The sequence below is a fragment of the Pelodiscus sinensis genome, chromosome 12 (genome assembly GCF_049634645.1).
Source record: "Pelodiscus sinensis isolate JC-2024 chromosome 12, ASM4963464v1, whole genome shotgun sequence".
Lineage (NCBI taxonomy): Eukaryota > Metazoa > Chordata > Testudines > Trionychidae > Pelodiscus > Pelodiscus sinensis.
In genome coordinates, this window is record NC_134722.1 from 28,097,171 (window position 1) to 28,112,144 (window position 14,974).

Here is a 14,974-nt window from a genome sequence, read left to right on the forward strand (position 1 = left end):
AATTCAGCCACCCAATTCTGCAACATGACATTCTATAACCATATGGGCTCAACAAAATTATTAACAAAAATCTATTTCTACCGAGGTCAGCAATCTTATAAATTAATATAAATAAATTTATATTTATAATTTTATATGTAAATAAATATTAATAAAACAGATTGAAGCATGTGAAAATGTGGATAATGAGCATTATCTGAACCTGTTGGGACAAAAGAGTGTCCTGATTTAACATTTGCACAAAATGTACCTGAGAAGTGCTTTTTTGTATAATTTAAGACTTTAGCACAACTTACATTGGAAAAGGTACATTATCAATGAGGAGACTACATGTAAGTGTAAACTTATCTGGGTACCCTGCACTGTTCCCCCACGGATCTCTCAAACCCTATATATATATATCTGTCGCTGGCATACTTCTGTGCATCCCAGCTGAAAGCAGGCAGTTATGTTTACAGCCCTATCAATTTCACACCCATGAAAATGCATCATGGAGTGTGAAATAAGCCCTTCCCCATGTCATCTGATGTTTCCTTGTTCCTAGGAGCAAGACAGGATGTCTCTTCCCTGCAAAATGCTGTGGGAGTGGGAGGTGACCAAACCAGACTTACCCTGGATGCTTGCTTCCCACTGCTTTGGGATGCTGTCTGGGACTGGGAAAGAGCCTGAGGTTTCTGAAGCTGGAAGAGACTTTTCAGAAGGCATTTCCCCTGTGCTGCTGTGAGCGCCCCATCAAAGGGGTCTTCCTAGATCCAACTGGGTAATGGAGGGACAGAACTTGTCCATCTCTTGCATAACTACTTGGGGTAAGGAGAGACTAGACAGAACCCCCTGAGTGACTCCCCAGGCTGCAGGACAGTCAGGGACTGAATATCAGCCTGAAGTTTTCTGCAACTGAGTGTGAAAAAGGGGTGCAGTACTTGCAGCTGTGCAGAAAGAGAGCAAGTATTTTCCCTCCCAAGCCAGTTGGGATGTGAACAAGTAACTGGTTAATTGGTAACCTTATTGGGTGAGGCTTACCAGTTAGCTTGGTGGCCGGGAGCAGCTCCATACCTGCGCTGCCTGCCACAGGTAGAGGGGCTGCCCCAGCACCAGAGGAGCTGTGAGCCTACCGGTGGCACTTCCTGCCCCAGGAAGGGGAGGAGAGAACTGGGAGCCTGCCAGTGGCAGCCCTCAACCCAAGCGCCAGTGGTGGCGGGAGCCAGAAACTTACTAGCGACCGCCTCCAACTCCAACCCCAGGGAAAGGATCGGGGAGCGGATTGGAGGGGGAGAAAGAGATCCAGAAGCCTGTGGGCAGCCCCTACCCTAGTACCGGAGATGGGGAAGGAAGGGAGCTGGCAATCTGCTGGCAGCAGCCTCCAGCCCCAGATTGGGGTGGGAAAACGGTGAACTTGCCAGCAGCAGCCCCAGGCCCAGTGCTGGTTGGTGGGGGTGGGGTTGGGGAGCTAGGAGCCTGTTGCCAGCAGCCCCCAGCCTTGGACTAGTGCTGGGATCCTGCTTAGTCTGTTAATGAGTTAAACATTAGATTAACCTAATGTTTGACCAATTAACTGATTAATCAGGATTATATATCTCTAGTTAGGAGTAAAAACAAGGAGCTCTTAGCCTGGTTTCTCCCAATATTACAGATAAGACAAGACACTACTTCCTGGAACCACCTGTGGTTGCAGGAATCTTTGCTGTTTCTGCCCTCAGAGTCTAGCAGTAAAAGCAGCAGAGAAACGGCTATCCCGTGATCTTCTTACAACAGGTTTGGGACCCACCTCCCAATCTCCTTTTGGGTTGGGATACTATGATTATAAGACCATGAAATTTCAGGTTTGAACAGCTGAAAACATGAAATTTATCTATTTTCAAATTATATGGCTGTGAAATTGGCCATAATAGACCATGAATTTGGTAGGGCCCTAGTTACATTGTTTCCCTTCACCCCCTCACTTCCATCATCTTCCATCTTCTGGTCCCCATTTCCTGAGTGTGCACTTATACACCTTCTATCTTGGGTAGGTATATAACCTCTACACGAACACTATTTAATATTTCTCATTCTCCAAGCTCTCAAGGTCCTCTGAATACCCTTTCAGCCAGCTGGCAAAGAGACTTGCATCTTTCTATTTATGTCTCTCTCCATGTCCACTCTTCATATTCTTCCCAAATACCCTGGTCATCTCATGTCCCTCCCTGGATATGCTCCAATGCATTTCCCCAATCTGCTACTTCACAATTGTTTCTCCACTCCCTTTCCCCCCACCGCTCTGACTCAGCCAGACAGCAGCAGTACCTGAAGTCAGTAGTAGCTCGATTTATACTTCACAAATATTTTAATATTGATTGTTAAACACTGCCTTTAATATACTTCGACTGGCCTTCCCATCCCTCTCAAACCATCCCCCTAAAAGCTCTTCTCAGCAAGGTCAACAAAAATTGAGTAACTTGAAATTTCTAAACCAAACCATTTTATTAAAAGTCATGAGCCCAAAAATGTTAGAATAATGTTAACAAATGAAAGAGGTATATTTTCACATTATCCTCTTTCTTACCCATCTTGCCCTGAAAAACTTTAGCTTAGGATATAAATATAGTAGGGAGGGGCAGAGGCAGCAAAAAGGGGAAAAAGTCATGTTTATACTAAGAAACTAGCTCCAGCTTGAACTATGAGCTTCCTCCATAACAAAGAATCAGATTTTTTTTACCTTTATACCCACCGCAGTTCTACTACAAAATTTAATACACATGTAAAACTGTATATCTGCTATAGAGGCTTGATCAGTGTTTCTGTTATAAACACAATAGTTATATTGTCCAGTAAGTTATAATTAGCTGACTGGATAATGGTTATATTATGGTTAATATTTTTTATTACTAATACCTAACCATAACACTAACTTACCTAATGTTTGATTGTGTCCCCAGAAAATAGTAACCGATAGTTCATCAGTGACATGATTTTGTGGTCGTGTTGTCAAGAGAACATCCATTTGTGAATCACCATCATAATCTCCAGGAACCACACTTGTTATAATGACATCCTGTTTTCTACAATTATAAAATTACACATTTACATGTACAAAAGAATGTGTGATTAATATCAGTGGGCCCCTAAAATACTGTACAATCATCGTCTACTAATGTATATACTTTTTGCAATTTTTTTTTAAGATGGAAGTTTTAATAATAAACCTTGGCAGACAAACATTCTCCAATCCTATCCTGTACACCACTGATGGACAGCCATTGCGGTTCTACATGTGGCCTGGTAGGCATTTTGTTTACCATTGCCCATGTGCAAGGCTTGCCAGATTCCACTGGTTTCCATCCACATAGTTTATTTCCTACTCGTATTACTAAAGTGACATGTACATAAAGGACACGCGAAGTGAGGTGTATGCTGACGGCACACAACACTGACTGTAAGAGCCATTATCTCCCTCTGCATCTAATCAAAGAATTGCTATGGTTTAGTTGGCACACACCACAAATTCTAGGTTTGCAAGCATAGTTAGAAAAACTACCCTATTCTGGAAGAGACCACCTTGCTTATGACAATCTTGCAGCCCGCTGAGATAGAGAACGACCACTCATATGGCCCACTCACTAACGTAAGTTGCCCATCACTGCTATACACTCTTCTCACACTATGCATTGCCTGAAAAACCTTAGTAGTCCCATATTGACTTATCACCGCTGGACCTTAAAAGCCACATTTGAGACACAAGGAAACATTCTAGTTTGATCCTAGTAGCTAGTTCATAAATTATGATGTCTTAAGTAGTAGGAAATAGAGCTGTATATTGGGGCTTCAGAAAATGCAATCCTTTCTTCTTTGCTGTGTCTTTTTCCATATTATTTTTTGTTTTCTTCTCTTCTTTTGGCCCACACACACACACATTGTTCATTGAATATCTGGGCTTTGTTTCCATCAATAAATGAGAACATGAATGTTCTTGCCCCACTAATAGTAACGTGTGTCTACTCAGTGTCAATTTGTTCAAACATATACAGTAAACTTCCGATAATCCGGCACCTTTAGGACCCAGGGGGTGCCGGATTATCAGATGTGCCGGACTATCAGAAGGGGGCGGGGGCTATGAGGGGTCTGGAGTGGGGTGGGAGGGGATGCCACCCCAGACCCCTCATAGCCCCCCCCTTCCGATAGTCCGGCTCTGCCCCAGGCATCCCTGATTCAGCCGCTGCTGGTCAGTTTCAGCAGCAGCTGAATCGGGGATGCCTGCAATAGAGCAGCTGGGGTGCTGCCCTGTTGGTCCCGCAGCGCCGAAGGGCGGCACTACGGCACCAACCCAGCAGCACTCCAGCTGCTCTTGGGGACGCCTGGGACAGAGCAGCTGGGGTGCTGCTTGGTTGGTCCCGTAGTGCTGCCCCTCGGGGCTGCGGGACCAACCCGGCAGCACCCCAGCTGCTCTTGGGGACGCCTGGGGCAGAGCAGCTGGAGTGCTGCCGGGTTGGTCCCGCAGCGCCTAATGACGGCGCTGCGGGACTAACCCGGCAGGACCCCAGCTGCTCTGCCCCAGGGGTCCCCGATTCAGCCGCTGCTCTTCCCGGGGCTTCCTGGAATCAGCCGCTGACTTGGGAACCCCTGGGGCAGAGCAGCTGGGGTCCTGCTGGGTTGGTCCCGCAGCGCCAAGGGGCGGTGCTACGAGACCAACCCCGCAGCACCCCAGCTGCTCTGCCCCAGGCGTCTGGATTCAGCCTGCTGGTGAAACTGGTCAGTTTCAGCAGCAGCTGAATCCCGACGCCTGGGGCAAAGCAGCTGGGGTGCTACCGGGTTGGTCCCGTAGCGCTGCCCCTCGGCGCTGCGGGACCAACCCGGCAGCACCCCAGCTGCTCTGCCCCAGGGGTCCCCGATTCAACCCGGCAGCACTCCATCTGCTCTGCCCCAGGCGTCCCCAAGAGCAGGTGGGGTGCTGCCGGCTTGGTCCCGCAGCCCCGAGGGGTAGCGCTACGAGACCAACCCGTCAGCACCCCAGCTGCTCTGCTCCCGGCTTCCCCGATTCAGCTGCTGGTCAGTTTCAGCAGCAGCTGAATGGAGGAAGCCTGTCCGGCTGCCCCAGCACTTCCGGGTTCCTGATGGTGCCAGACCATCAGGAGTCCCAGAGCATTGGATGCCGGACTAATGGAGTTTTACTGTATACAGTTATATACACACATGCACGTATGAAAGATGTATAGAAGCAGGGCTTGACAATCTATTGAATTTACTCGCCCTGGAGAGTAGATTTCAGCCCGGCGCCCCGTTTACCGGCGGCTCTTGAGCGTCCGCAATGCGGGGCTGGCAAGCGGCTTTCGCCGCCGTTCACCAAACCCTGTATATAAGGATATTCAGTTTTCTGTGCACACAGTAGGTGGGCATTTGCACAGGAACTGAAAATCAGGCCTATATTTTGCATTACTTATGTGAAGCTGAGATTTTCTTCTAAGGTGTAATTTCTGTAAAAAATTACAAAGTTCTTATTTCCCCATCTTCTCTCAGGGAATATATAAAATATAAGCAGGAGTGCAAATACACCAAATGGCTTTTCACAACATGATTCAGCATGCTTCTTTTTTAAGTTTGAATAGTATGGACAAACTGAATTAAACAGACAAAAAACGATCCAGAAAGAATCCTAATGATGCTGCCACTAGATCTAGTTTCCAATTCAGTAATCTTAACAGAAGTGAAAGCTTCTATTCCATCACCATTAAAATATTATGTATCAGTGCTTACTTCATTGACAAATGGACTTTGGGTTTGAAATATGGCTCCTTTTGGTCTGCCAGAAAGATATGTAACTCATTGCCTAAAAAGAAAGCAAATACATAGCATTAAATTAATGAGCAAATCCTATTTAGCAAAGATTTTATGATGATGAATATATAACAAGCTATGAGTGAGATGATTTGCACCTCCAAATATAATTGCTCCTCACAGCCAAGGAAGAAGAAATGTTCAAAGGGTCCATTGTGACCAAGTCTCGTTTCCTTTTGCTTTAAAAGAGATAGAACTGGAATAGTCTCTCTCATTATATCTCAAAATGTCCTGCAGGATGTTGGCCCCCCTCAGCCTCCACAGACTCAGAAACAGAAGTGGCGGCCATGGCTCGGGGTCCCCTCTTTCGGGGTGCTCTGGGCTCCACAGTGGCCCCCCAGCTTCCCTTCAGGAGGGTTGGGGGCAGCAGCTGCCTTCAGCCCCACTTTTACTTCCGGGTCCGGGGCCTCTACGTTCCACAACCCAGTGGGGAACCGCCACTGCCACCTGCCTTGCACTCCAGCTTCATTCTTGTGTCCTCCCCTCAAGAACAGAGCATCAGTGCTGGCTTCCTGTAGGGGCAGGAGAGAACAAAGCCCCAAGGCTCTGCGCCGGATCTAGTTTGGGGACGCATGCGCACGGCTGTGGGGAGGTGAGCCACCAGGACGCCTTGGCTATCCAGGGGTGGGGTGCTACAAAGTTTGCCTCTGAAGCTAAGTTGAGCCCCTGCAAGAGCTCCATGGCCAGGCCAGCCACACACACTGAGAATCTTGGCTTTTGTTGTCATGTGATTCTCTCCCCTGCTACTCTTCGCTGGACCTGGGCCCTTCACGGAGGGAAGGGAAGGCACTGGAGAAACAGGATAACAAGCAAACCCCATATGTGGGGCAGAGATTACAGCACCAGCCCGCAGGAGCCAAAAAGGAAAGTTCTCTCCCGAGCAAAGAGTCTCTGTGGCCCGAGGCTCCCCTGCATTCACTACTCCTAGAGGGGACCAGCCACGTCTCCCGAGCCACCTTCTGCAGGCTGGGGATGGAGCCTTCCATGGAGAAGGGAGACCCCCCCCCAACCCAGCAGTTGTCACCCCTCGCCCCCTTTCATTTGCACAGATGCAGCTGCCACCTGGCTCTAGCAATCCACGTGTGCTCCCGAGGCACTGGCTCCCTCCCTCTCCCAAGCTGGCCAGACATCCTGCCTCCAGCCAACTCCTGCCCCCTCTACTCTGGCCAAACAAAACACTCCGCCCCCAGCCCGCTCCTGCACCCTCCCTCTAGCCACACACCCTGCCCCTAGCCTGCTCCTATACCCTCCCTCCTGGACAGACACCCAGCCCCAAGCCTGCTCCTGACCTCTTCCTCCAGCCAGACACCCTGTCCATTTAGGGCTCAGCCCCCATCTGGCCACAGGAAAGGCTGATGGCAGCTCCCTTCCTGCTGTGGCATGGGGAGCCCCCTAGGAACTCTAAAATAAAATTTGCTTATATATATATATATAAAAACAATCCAACTAGATTTTAAAACTAATTAACTTCTTTGGTATTTCTATTGTTTATTTGGTAACAATTTTCTGAAGAGTTGAATGAGCAGAACATGATTACAGTTATTTGCAGTGCAAAAAACTTATAGATGAAGGAGAAAAAAAAACTTTTTAACATGGCAATTTGGCATCCGCAAGACCCACTGAAATATGATTAGAAAATTATGTATTTTGACATTTCTGTGTATCCACTGTAGAGATGCAAAAGGTAACGGCTGGAACAGCTCTCCGCCTGCTGTGGCAAGAGGCTGCTCCAACTGTCCCCCCTGTAATCGGTTACAACTGGTTAAACACTACGTTTTACATCCCTAATCCATTGTCAATGTCCTTTTTTAGCAGGGAAACAAGTCTTTCATCTCAACATCAGTAGCCTGATTCTCATGTAAATATGGAACAGTGATTGCATATTGTTACAATTTGACAGCTGATGTGTGGTCTGAATGAAACTGAACTCCAGCAGGTGGACTTTCCAATCTTAATTTATTATATAATTTGACACCAAGAGCTCATTTATACTAGAATCCCAAAGCGTATCAAAAGGCCAAGCTGAACGGAAAGTGACTTACCATATGCTCTTCAGAGGTGCTTCTCCCTACAATAGGGTAACTTATTAGCATATTGCCATAAGTAAGCTTGCCCAGTCAAAATCCCCATTTTAAGTTTTCTGTCTTCACAATGAGTGATTTAGTTTATTTCACAATCATTAAATGTATTTAAAAATAAAAATGATCTTCCAGTATTTAATAATATTTTAAAATTTGTAAACAAATGTGTTGTCATAAATAGGAGCTGTTAAGGAGAGTATGACTTCTCTGAAGAGTGAGGAAAGGATTAAGCAACTAGAGATGCACCTAGGGAGAGGGTTCAGGCAGTCAGCCAATAAAAATGCAGATAGGGATTTCAAATCAGGAGAGAAGGGTTTTTCTTTCTCTCTTCTTTGTTTGAGATCAGAGCAGTTTCTCTCAGGTATTCAGAGAGATGTGAGACGGGTTCTGTGATGTTCATGAGGGATGGCCAGCAGCCTGGGGACTAGAGGAGTTAACTATGTCCCCTGTACCTAGCCAGGCATCTGATCAGCCATTGGTAAGGCAGGTAGGGATTTAAAACGGAGACAAAGGAATTTTGGGATTTTCCGTCCTTTGTCTCGGAGCCAGTTTGCTCTCTAGATACTGAGGGAGACAGAGGACATCTCTCTCTCTCTCCAAGAAAAAGACTCTTCATAATGCGTAAGTAGGGTAAAGTCTAGATAAATCCGTCAGGTTTTATTGTTTTCTGGTTTGGGATTTTGGATCTGATGTCTGTGCTGTTAGAAATGGTTTTTCCTCTCTTTTGCAACTAAGTTTTGGCCTATGGGGGAATCCTCCATGAGTATATTAATTTGGTGGCTTTTACCATATAGCCATTCCAACTATGCTTGTAACTGAGGTATTGTTTTAATAATAAAAGTTCCTTTTTTTAAAAAAATTTATCCTGGTATTCATTTCTGTGTCCTGGAACATCTGTCTGGATATCTGCATGCCTCTGACTGAGGGACAGCAACCACAGACTGCAGCTTGTATTTTCTCTTTTCTTTCCCAAACTCTTTGGGGTTTCTCAGAGGTTTTTAGGGAGGAGGTTTCCCAAGTGACCTCTTCTCTGGTTTTTTTTCCTTGTGATACTTGGGGTGGTACCAGTGGGTTTTTTTTTACTTTTTTTATTTCCCAAAGTCTGGGTGTTAGGATTTTGGGGGAAGTTTTGTACCAAAGCCTGTAGAGATCAGGTTTTGGGGTGTTTTTGCAGGCCCCCGCTTCTGCATTCATTGTGCCAGAGTGGGGAACAGCCTATGACAGGTTCTCTTTCCAAGAACAGACTTCTTGAAATGTGTAAGTAGGGAAAAGTTTAGATAGTCCGTCAGGTTTTATTGTTTTCCTTGTCTTGAAATTATGTCTGAGGTGGCTAATTGTTTTTCTATTTTGTAACTAAGGATTACAGTCCAGGGACTTTCCCTGAGTCTATGTCACTTCATGGCTATCTAACACCTAGTTATTTACTATGCTTGCAACAGCAGTTTTGTTTTGATTAACCAGTATTGGTTGACTGTTGTGTCCTTAAGTTTATGTGCCTAGTTACCCGGGCAGAATCCATTGTTTTCTGTGGACTCCCTCTGTTTGTTTTCCCAACTCCAAGCAAAACAGAGGTTGGGGGCTGGAGGGAGAGCTTTACCTTAGGGATGGGATTCCCAAGTGATCTCTTCCCTAGAAAAGGTTTTTTTATATTTTCCTTTACTCACTTGGGTGGTGGCAGCGGGTTCCTTTTGGGTCTCAGGGAAACTGAGGCTAGACAAGTTTGTCTCTGAGAAGTTACTGAGGTAGATTCTTACAGAGTTTATTCTGTTAGCTGATTTCCATCTCTACACTCGACATGTCAGGTTGGGGAATAGAGCCATGACATGTGTCTAAAGAGTTCTTTCAGGAAAGGTACCGTACAAGGTTTCAAGCCTCAGAGGAGAAAGGCAAAAAGGATCACCACCTGAAATTTCTTCTATGCCTTAGGAAAGTCAAAAGAATCACAGAGAGTGGAAAGGAACTTGAGAGATCATCTAGTCCAGTCCCTTGATGTAGACCATCACTGTCACGTGTTCATATAACTGTCTCAAACATTTCCAACGATGGAGATTCTACAACTTTCTTGGGCCATTTATTCCAATGCTTAACTTCCAGACAGTAAGTTTTTCCTAATGTCCAACTTCCCTCTCTTTCTACAATTTAAGCCTATTGCTTTTTGTCCTATCTTCAGAGGTTAGAGAACAATTTTTCTCTCTGCTTCTTGTAACAACCTCTTATGTACTTGAAAAGTTATATCCTCCTCCAGGCTTCTCTTGTCTAGGGATGTAAAAAATTGGATAAATGAACAACAGATGCAATCTGCATCCAGTATTTGATTAGTCGATAAGGGAGCCTCTGCCTTTGAAGGGCTGTTGCTACACTTCTAAGGTGAAAGCGCTGCGGGGAACACAGGCCAATGGGGGACTTAAGTAGTTCCCCAATGGCCCCATGCTCCCTGAGGTGTTTCAAAGCTGACTCCTCAGCTGATCCTGAGCTCCATGCAGTGCTGCTGTTTTGAAATGCTGCAGGGAGCACAGTCTTTATGTGGCATTTCAAAGCGGCCATGCCGAGTGGAGCCTGGGGTCTGCCATTTGGAAGCACCTCCTCCTCTTCCTTCCCCCCTTGCTACCTCTTTCTGATAGAGGCAGCAAGGGGGGAAGGGGAGCATCTAGTTGACTGGCATGTTGACTATCCGATAAGCATTTGCTTGTCCATTAGTCGTTCGCATTTCTACTCTTGTCTAGACTAAACAAACTTCTCCCCCCACAATCTTCCCGCATAGATCAGGTTTTCTAGACTTTAATAATTTTTTTCATCTTCTCTGGACTTTGTCCAGTTAGTCTACTTATTTCCTGAAATGTGACATCCAAAACTCGACAATACTCAGGCTAAAGCTTAATCAGTGTGGGGTAGAATGGAAGAACTAGTTTTTGCACCTGACTTAGAAAACGACTGCTAATACCTCCCAGAATGCTTTTTTGCAGCACTGTTGACGTATACTTAGCCTGTGATCTATTATGTCACACAGATCCTTCTCCACAACACTCCTTTCTAGGCAGTCAATTCCCATTTTGTAGATGTGAAACTGACTGTTCTGTCCTAACTAGGGTACTTTGCATTTGTCTTTATTGAATTTCATCCTAGTTACTTCAGACCATTTTGCCAGTTTATCCAGATAATTTTGAATTTTAATCCTCTCCTCAAAAGTACTTAAAACCACTCCCAAATTGGTATAATCCAAAAATTTGATAAGTACACTCTCTTATATACATTACATAAATCACAGGAGATACCTAACAGAACCCAAACGGATCCCTGCAGAATCACATTCAATGTGTCCTTCCAGCTTGATTTCGAATCACTTCTCTCTGGGAACGGTTTTCCAACCACTTATGCACCCACTTTACAATAGCTCCATCTAGGTTTAAGTACCTTTGTTTCTTTCTGAGAAGATCATGTGGGGTAGTATCAAAAGCTTTAAAATATACCACATCTACTGCTTTCCCCTGTTCACAAAGCTTGTTATCCTGTCAAAGAAAACTATTAGATTGGCTTGGCGGGATTTGTTCTTGACAACTTCACGCTGACTGCTCTGCCCCCAGCTTCCTGGAGTCAGCGACTGATCAGTTTCAGCAGCAGTGGCTGAATCTCAAGCCTGGGACAGAACAGCTGGGCTGCCAGGTAGGTTTCTGCAGGACCAACCCAGCAGCACCCTAGCTGCTCTACCCCAGGGTCCACAACAAAAGCCTGGTCTGCTGGGGGGGTGGGAGGAAGCGCACTAGCTGCGCCCCCCCCAGCAGACCAGGGGCACGGGGAGCAAAGCCGCAGCGGCGGCGGGGTGCCGCGCCTCTGAGGCTTTGCTCTGGCAAAGCCTCAGAGGCGCGGGACCTGCCGCCGCTGCAGCTTTGCTCCCCGTGCCCCTGGTCTACTGGGGACCGTCTCCAGCAGACCAGGGACACCGGGAGCAAAGCCGGGGAGGCGGAGGCTTTGCTCCCGGTGTCCCTGGTCTGCTGGAGATGGTCCACAGCAGACCAGGGGCACCCAGAGCAGCTTTTCTCGCCCCGTAGGTCAAGGTGGTGGGACCGCTGCGCTCTGGGCGGTCCTGCTGCCTGCGAGCTCTGGGGTGAGAAAGCCCCGTTCGTAAGTGCGGCTCCGACATAAGTCGGAGCCACGTAACTCGGGGACTGCCTGTATAATGCTGATTGTAGGGTAAAGCCACAACCATTAAATGGCTTCTTTTAGAACAGAAGCAGCTGACAATACAATATTATCCAAAAGTCTCCTAGTGACACAAACGTCAATATTGTGTCACAGAGAAGGCCTTGGTCAAAGGACTTTTCTTAACAGTTGCTCTTTTGTGACTATCACAGACAAAGTTAGGCATTAACCTGTGTTAGCATTAATATTTAAGAGTTCCACCCTCTATTTTGTCCCCTATTACGTTATGTACTTTTGAATGATGGGCCTGCGCTTGTCCCATTCCGCTGCTACGGTGCTCACAGACCAGAGGCAGGTGCTTTAGGAGAAGACGATCCATGGCACACCAGGCGTTTCAATAATCAGTGGACTGTGCCCCATCTCCGCTGCTGAGGAGGCGCCCCGTCCGACTGCCCTCAACTGCTAGGGACACCCATGTCCTCCCGCCCGCGCTCGCCCCCGCGGGACCCTGCCCCTCCCGCACTTACCGCCCCTCAGCACGAATAGGTCCGTCTGCTTATCCGAGTTGAAATCCCCGAAAGCCGCCAGGGTCCCGAAGGCCTCAGCCCCGAAGAGCTGGGCGGTGACGTTCTGCAGCCCCCAGCCAGCCCTCAGCAGCCCCAGGAGCAAGCAGAGCCCGAACAGGTAGCAGCGCCCCATCCTCCCACCCACTGCCAGCCGGCTGCAGCCGCCGACAGCATCACTTACGGCCATGAGGGAGGGGCCGTCACAATCCTCCCCTTCATTTCCGGGACTGACCAGACTTCTTTACGACAGTGTCGCGACCCTCCCGTCTAGATAGCAGAGAGAGGGCAGTTGGTTATCTACTCGGCTGCTCGCGCTGCAGCAGGCGCGCGCGGGGCCGAGCCGGGGAGAGGGAGTAGCGTAGCGTAGCCCTGGATCTTCCGCGCGATGGCGTCGCACCTGGCAGACGTGAGCTGGAGGATGTTGGAGCTGCGAGCCCGCTCCAAGCGCTCAGGTCTGACCCTTTCGCCTGGATGGGGAGGGGGCTGCGGGGTCTGTTTGCTTGCGCCCAGGCTGAGAGAACGCGGCTCGCCTTGTCCTCGCCTTCACCTCGCAGCTGTTCCTCTAAACGGGCCCCGCTCTCTCCCCCTCGCCTCAGCTGTGGCTGTCACTATCTCCGCCTGGCCTGGGCCTCCGCTAGCTTCGCAGGTCACTCGGAGTAGCTCGGTGGAGATCAAGTCACAAGCGCTGCTGCTGCTGCTGCTCTGCATGGTTGTCTCCTCACCTTACGCCTGACAAAGTCTGAGAGAAAGTTTGAGGCTTGTTCAGGGCTATGGGTACTCGCATTCTCTAGCCCTCTGCCCTTGCTTTCATGATAGCTGACCGAAATGTAGGACCCCGTTCTCTGTCGATCAAATTTAGATCCCTTTTTAAAGCGCGAGTCTTAACTTGTTTGTTTCTTTTTCTATCTTCACACCTTACATAATAAAACTCAAATTTGTAGCGGATCTCATTTGTTGGGGAAAACATTTCTTGGGTTAAAATTAAGGTGATTTCAAGGGTCTGATACTCTGCTGATGCATAACTTGTTTGAGACATTTTAAAATCATGATTTTTAAAATGACATTAAGGAGGCATTTACATTTCAAGGAAGCTCAGTTCAGCACGTGTTGTAGATGAAACTTCAGCTTCAGGCATCATTGTGTTTGACAAGCCATTGAACAGTAATGAATTCTGACATCTCCAATATGTTCTTACATCAAAGTCATGCGTTTTTGTCTAATTTTGGTGAGAACCACAGATTAGACTAGCATCTCATTCCCCTATAACGAAAAATCTTTGGTTTACTTAATTTATTGCCATTAACACAAAATAGTTTGTATTTATTTGTTACAATCTAAAAATTGCTCCGCATAAACTAATGCTCCATGTAACCCAAAAAGTTAGGTTATGTAAAAGTTTGTCTGTAGCTATGTATTTATAGACATCATTAAGATAGTTACTAAAGATCTCACCTTTTAGTGCTGCCCTTGCTGTACTATTTAATTAAACTTACACAATATGCAACACAATTTTTAACGTAGCATAACTCTACAATGTTTCCATCTAAAAGAAAAATGCATAATTTAGCATATATTTGATTACAAAATAAATAAAACTACTTGTGTTTATTTAAAAGGCGATTAAAATTGTTTACACAAATTACATATTTAAATGGAATATTCAGTGTACAACTTTAGTTTATAGTCATAAGTGTGAGACTCAAGTCTTAGAGTATCCCTGCCAAGAAAATGAAATTAAAATTCCCATTCTTGTACATTCTTCAATTATATGTTAAAAGTTTGAAAGTGAATTTTTGCCAACAAAAAGTTAAGTACTGAATTAAATAATTGATTACAGTTGTGTTGGTAGGACTGTACTGCAAGAACTAGGCTATACTTGTAATCTGATCTGTACAGAACCTCCCTGACTCCAGCAGGATTCTATATGTGTAAAAAGAACTGTCGGCACAGATTCATCTTCAGGATCAGGGCCTAGTTTTCAACATCAGTTATATGAAAACTATAGCCTGCTTTTGCATGATTCCGCACCAAATAGAGGAGACATCAATTCAAAGAATTACTATTCTTAGCATTATAATCATGATATAGTACTGCAGAAGGAAACCAGCTTGTAAATTACTTGTAGCCTAAAGAGCAGAGGGTTGCAATAGCTGGTTAACTGTGTATTGCTTGATTTGTTTTAGCACAAATATTTAATAGTTGCTATTAATGGAGGAAAAAATGCTTTTATTTTGGATCAAGGCATGGGCGGTGGATAACACAGGCCAGGGAAGCTGAGCTTTCCCAAAAATTCCTCTGTGGCCCTCCCCAGGCTTTTCCAGTAGACCCCCCCTTCTTCTTGCCCGTGACCTGTATCTCTTGCCCTGTAGTCAGGCCCTAGGC

At 46.4% G+C, this 14,974-nt stretch overlaps 2 protein-coding genes across 9 annotated transcripts in view; one reads left to right on the forward strand and one right to left on the reverse strand.

Annotated features, from left to right (window-relative positions):
- Positions 1–12,898, reverse strand: part of ITFG1 (integrin alpha FG-GAP repeat containing 1) — a 219,877-nt gene extending 206,979 nt beyond the window's left edge. The window contains exons 1-3 of one of the 2 annotated variants that reach the window (XM_075940203.1): positions 12,774–12,898; positions 5,728–5,800; positions 2,893–3,038 (exon numbers count right to left, since the gene is read on the reverse strand). In XM_075940203.1, the coding sequence (XP_075796318.1) occupies positions 2,893–3,038; positions 5,728–5,732 (151 nt within the window). In that variant the 5' untranslated portion in view covers positions 5,733–5,800; positions 12,774–12,898. The other variant, XM_006121184.4, reaches the window with a different exon arrangement.
- A 3-nt stretch (positions 12,899–12,901) lies between these two features.
- The window catches only part of PHKB (phosphorylase kinase regulatory subunit beta), a 238,626-nt gene continuing 236,553 nt past the window's right edge, over positions 12,902–14,974 (forward strand). For 6 of the 7 annotated variants that reach the window (XM_006121182.4, XM_014572567.3, XM_006121179.4 and 3 more), the window contains exon 1: positions 12,902–13,044. Coding sequence is in view for 5 of the 7 variants with exons in the window: in XM_006121179.4 (XP_006121241.1) it covers positions 12,978–13,044 (67 nt within the window). In the remaining 2 variants the exon portion in view is untranslated. The remainder of the gene's footprint in view (positions 13,045–14,974) is intronic. The other variant, XM_006121181.4, reaches the window with a different exon arrangement.